This window comes from Gavialis gangeticus, unplaced genomic scaffold (assembly GCF_001723915.1).
Source record: "Gavialis gangeticus isolate Ggan-Ray unplaced genomic scaffold, GavGan_comp1, whole genome shotgun sequence".
Lineage (NCBI taxonomy): Eukaryota > Metazoa > Chordata > Crocodylia > Gavialidae > Gavialis > Gavialis gangeticus.
The window spans coordinates 25,633,343-25,637,804 of record NW_017729002.1 but is presented as its reverse complement, the minus strand read 5'-3'; the positions used below and the strand labels follow the sequence as shown (position 1 = coordinate 25,637,804).

At 48.1% G+C, this 4,462-nt stretch overlaps 1 protein-coding gene across 1 annotated transcript in view; it reads left to right on the top strand.

The window, feature by feature from the left end:
- DNAH3 (dynein axonemal heavy chain 3) overlaps window positions 1-4,462 on the top strand; it is a 149,958-nt gene that overhangs the window by 31,240 nt on the left and 114,256 nt on the right. Inside the window, exon 7 of the mRNA XM_019507713.1 lies at window positions 1,880-2,075. Coding sequence (XP_019363258.1) covers window positions 1,880-2,075 — 196 coding nt within the window. The remainder of the gene's footprint in view (window positions 1-1,879; window positions 2,076-4,462) is intronic.

Sequence of the window (4,462 nt, the reverse complement as noted above, 5' to 3'; positions counted from 1 at the left end):
CCCCCACCCCGGGCAGATCCGGGGGCACATGCCCCCCCCCCCCATGCTCTCCCGGACCACTGGTGGGAGCAGTGGCGGGAACTGCTGGTCAAGCTGCCAGATGAGCAGTGCGCAGTGGTGGGAGCCACTGTCCCCCCCCTCTCCATGACAGCCTGGCCCTGGCTGGGCAGCGCTTGCCCCAGCCCTGGTCCCCACCCCAGCCCCTCCCCCACCACGGGGCGCGTTGATCTGCCCCACACACCCCTTCCCTTCCCCCTCCCCTTCCACCACTTACCAGTTGCACTCAGTATTGACCGTTGTAAAGGAACCAATCCCACATTTGTAACACTGATCCTATGGGAAAATTGGTTCTGAGTTATGATGTTTCGACTTAAGACGTGGTTTTCACCAATTGCATTGTAAATATGGGGGCTGCCTGTACATCATTTACCAGTCAGCAGGTGATTTCTCAAATTGGTATCTTGGAGGTGATCAATAGCTGATACTTTAGACAGGACTAAGCACCAGTTGTGCAATAAAGCACATTGAGGGTAGGCTTCTTTCCACAGCCTCGCAACGATTTCTTTATGCTCTGAAAAATTTCCCCTTCTTTATGTTGCATACGTTTGCATGATAGGTCATAAAATTCTTCCGTCCTGGCAGTAATAAGGTTCTCGACTGCAGGATGACTCATGGGCTTTCCATGGAATGAAATATTTCAAATGCTTAAAAACATGTTAAAATATTGACCTGATAGTGTGGCCTCTTGTTCTTCTATTATAGGACAGCATACAAATGATGAATCATTTTCATTTTAATTTCCATAACCTTCAGTACCAATCTAGGTCTCCTCTAACTTCATGCTACATGATTTTAGTGTCCACATTCCCTTTTCATATGTTGTATTTGTGTAAGAGAATGCCTGCTTTTCATCCATTGTGCTCACTTATACTTGTGCAAAGTAGATTTACTAGGTAAAGGGCTGGCGACCTTTTACTTGCCTTGGGCCATTCCTTGTGACCCAGCTGGCACTGCAGGCTGTCCATCCCCTGCTGTACCCAAGTGCTCTGTGCAGAGGAGCTGCCTCCCTCCCACTGTCACATGCCTTCTTTACATTGTCTCTTGCCCCAGCTTTCAGAGTAGTTAATTCAGTGAGCAGAGGCTGCAATGTGGGGGGAGAAAGGAACCCTCTGTATGGAGTGGGAGGGAAGCTGGAGCCCTCTTTAGGAGTCTGCAGCCAGGTTGTTAATAAAAGACACAGACAGAAATAACATTTGTCATATGATCGGCCCCTTAAAATAGTCCAAACAGAAGAGTATGGCTGCAGAGCCCTTCTCTGATCACGTGACAAATTAACCCTCATTGTATGAGGGTTCAAACAAAGCTGCTCCTAACTGGAGTGACTTCATTAATTTCTGTCTGCTCTGGCTGCAGCACAGTTTGACCTGAGCTAATGTCTCTGGATGGGAGGGGGAAAAGGCAGGGGAGGGAGGTCCCTTTTCTCAGCCTCACTGGAGTGCAGAGGGGCGGGCAGTGGATTGAAGCCCCTTACCTCAGCCTCTCGGCTCCATATTGCCAATCATCCATCCTCCTAATCCAACAACTAAAATCTGTTGGATTGGGAGGATTGATGTGTATGAATCGCCCTGAATTAGACCTGGGAGCTGCAGTTCTGTCTGCGCCTAAAATGTAGATTGAGGAATTTAGACCAGATCCCACGGCTAGGCTGCAACAGGGTTTTACTGTGCCACTTCTAAAACATGTCTTTTGAATGAAATTAACTAAATGATACTGCATAATGATGTGCATTTCAAATGGCACAAATGTGAATCAATGTTTATATGTGCATAGGATTTTTAGTCATGCTTTTGGTCTCAGTAATTTGTATGATATGTTATAGTTGATTACATCTTGATGGATCCAACTGAGAGAAAGAGACTCTTCATTAGAAGTTTCCCACGCTCTTTTCCTCAGAGAGTAATACGTGCACCAGTCCCATGGCATAACACTTACCAAGAAATGAAAGACTGGAATGAAAGCCATTTGTTCACAGTGAATCCCATGATGCATACTTTGCAACATCTCTGGTTTACTGAGTAAGATACCTTGTTTACTATATATTTGGTAGAGTAATTTTTCATTTTGTGTTTTACTTCAGTGCTTTTTTAGTTCTCACATTTCTCTGTGAGGGGGATGCATGGCATCACATTAAAAGCAAGAACCATATTCATAGTTTTATAGTTGTTTCATGTTGATAGGTTCAGAAGGGACCTGAGCAGATCATTGAGTCCAACCCCCTGCCACAGGCAGGAAAGAATGCTGGGATCAAATGACCCAAGCAAGGTGATTGTCTAGCCTCTTTTTGAAGACCCCCCTAGGTAGGAGTGAGCACCACTTCCCTTGAAAGTTGGTTCCAGATCCTAGCTGTCCTGACTGTAGTGCCTCCTGGTGTCTAGCCTGAACCTACTCTTGATCAACTTGTGGTCGTTTTTCCTAGTTATTCAAGGTAGTGCTCAGGGGAACCGGGCCTCTCCCATTCCCGGCTGGTCCCCCCTGGTAAGTTTGTAGACGGCCGTTAGATCCCCTCTCAGTCTTCTCTTGTGGAGGCTGAACAGGTTCAGGTCCCGTAGCCTCTCCTCATAGGGCCTGCCCTGCTGCCCCCTGATCATGCGAGTGGCCCTCCTCTGGATCCTCTCCATGTTGTCCACATCCCTCCTGAAGTGTGGCACCCACAACTGGATGCAGTACTCCAACTGCGGCCTGACCAATGTCGCATAGAGGGGGAGGATCACCTTCTTGGACCTGCTCGTGATGCCTCTGTGGATGCATGACAAGGTGCAGTTGGCCTTCCTGACTGCGTCCTCACATTGGCGGCCCATGTTCATCTTGGAATCAGTAATGATTCCAAGATCCCTTTCTGCCTCTGTGCTGACAAGAAGGGAGTTCCCCAGCCTATAGGTACGCTGCTGGTTCTTTCTCCCTAGGTGCAGTACCCTGCACTTGTATTGAATCCCGTCCTATTCTCATCTGCCCACCCCTGTAACCTGTCTAGATGTAGTTGTAACCTGTCCCTCTCTTCTAGTGTGCCCACCTCTCCCCACATCTTAGTGTCGTCCATGAATTTGAACAAGGTGCTTTTCACCCCCTTTTCCAAGTCACTGATAAAGATGGTGAACAGTACAGGCCTGAGGACCAAGACCTGGGGGACTCCACTGCCCACATTCCTCCAGGTTGAAAATGACCCATCCACCACCGGGAAGGACCAGGGCCCCTCATGGTTCAGAGGCCACTTGGCCCACTGGCAGCTTGCAGCTTGCCCTGCAGGCGCTTGCTGAAGACAGAAATGGCGAGGGGCCTGATCCTTTTTTTCTGCGGAGCCTGCTGCCTCTCCTGCAGCCAGAGGGCAGGCTCCAGCTCTGACAAAAAAACCCAACAAAAAAGGATCAGGCCCCTTGCCGTAACATGATGGAAAAATCAAATCGGTTTAGTCCTCAGGTTTTTAGTCTGTGCCCCACCATTTCAATTTAGGGGCATAGAATAAAACCTTGCAGATTAAACCCCTGTCACATGTACAAGCACCCTTCTTACAACAGCTTCCGGATTTAGGCAGGAACATCTGTTTCATATCCCCATATAACTGAGGAATAATGGATGTGCTAATACTACTGAGACCAATTTTTATGGCAGAATACTCCATTCTTGAGTTAATATTCCCAGATGAGAGGACTAATAGCTTTTGGCTTCCCAACCTAATATCTGAAAAAGGCCTGGTTTTTAAGAAAATGGGTGCTCATTTTTTTCTGAGAATTAGGTCCTTTAGAGTGCCTCCATTTGGGCATGCAAAATGACAGGTCACTTTTGAAAATGATGAACTCCATTTTTTCTTGTGGCATTAAGTTTAATATTTATTACTATTAAAGCATTGGTTTTTGTGCAAATATTTGCACTTTGTGGTAAGGAATCTAAAAAATTGATTTGGGACTTATAGTTTCATAGTTTCTAGGGTCGGAAGGGACCTGAGCATATCATCTAGTCCAACCCCCTGCCATGGCAGGAAAGAGCACTGGGGTCAAATGACCCCAGTAAGGTGGTCATCCAACCTCCTCTTAAAAACCCCCAAGGTGGGAGCCTGCACCACTTCACTTGGAAGCTGGTTCCAGACCCTAGCCGCCCTGACCGTGAAGTAGCACCTCCTGATGTCCAACTTAAACCTTCCCTCCACCAGCTTGTGACCGTTGTTCCTGGTCACTCCTTGCGGCGCTTGGGGGAACAGGGACTCCCCCAGCGCCTGCTGATCCCCCCCCAACCAGTTTATAACAGGCCACAAGATCCCCCCTCAGCCTTCTCTTTTGAAGGCTGAACAGGTTCAGGTCCCGCAACCTTTCCTCATAGGACCTACCCTGCTGTCCCTTGATCATACGAGTGGCCCTCCTCTGGACCCTCTCCATGCTGTCCACATCCCTCTTAAAGTGTGGCGCCCAGA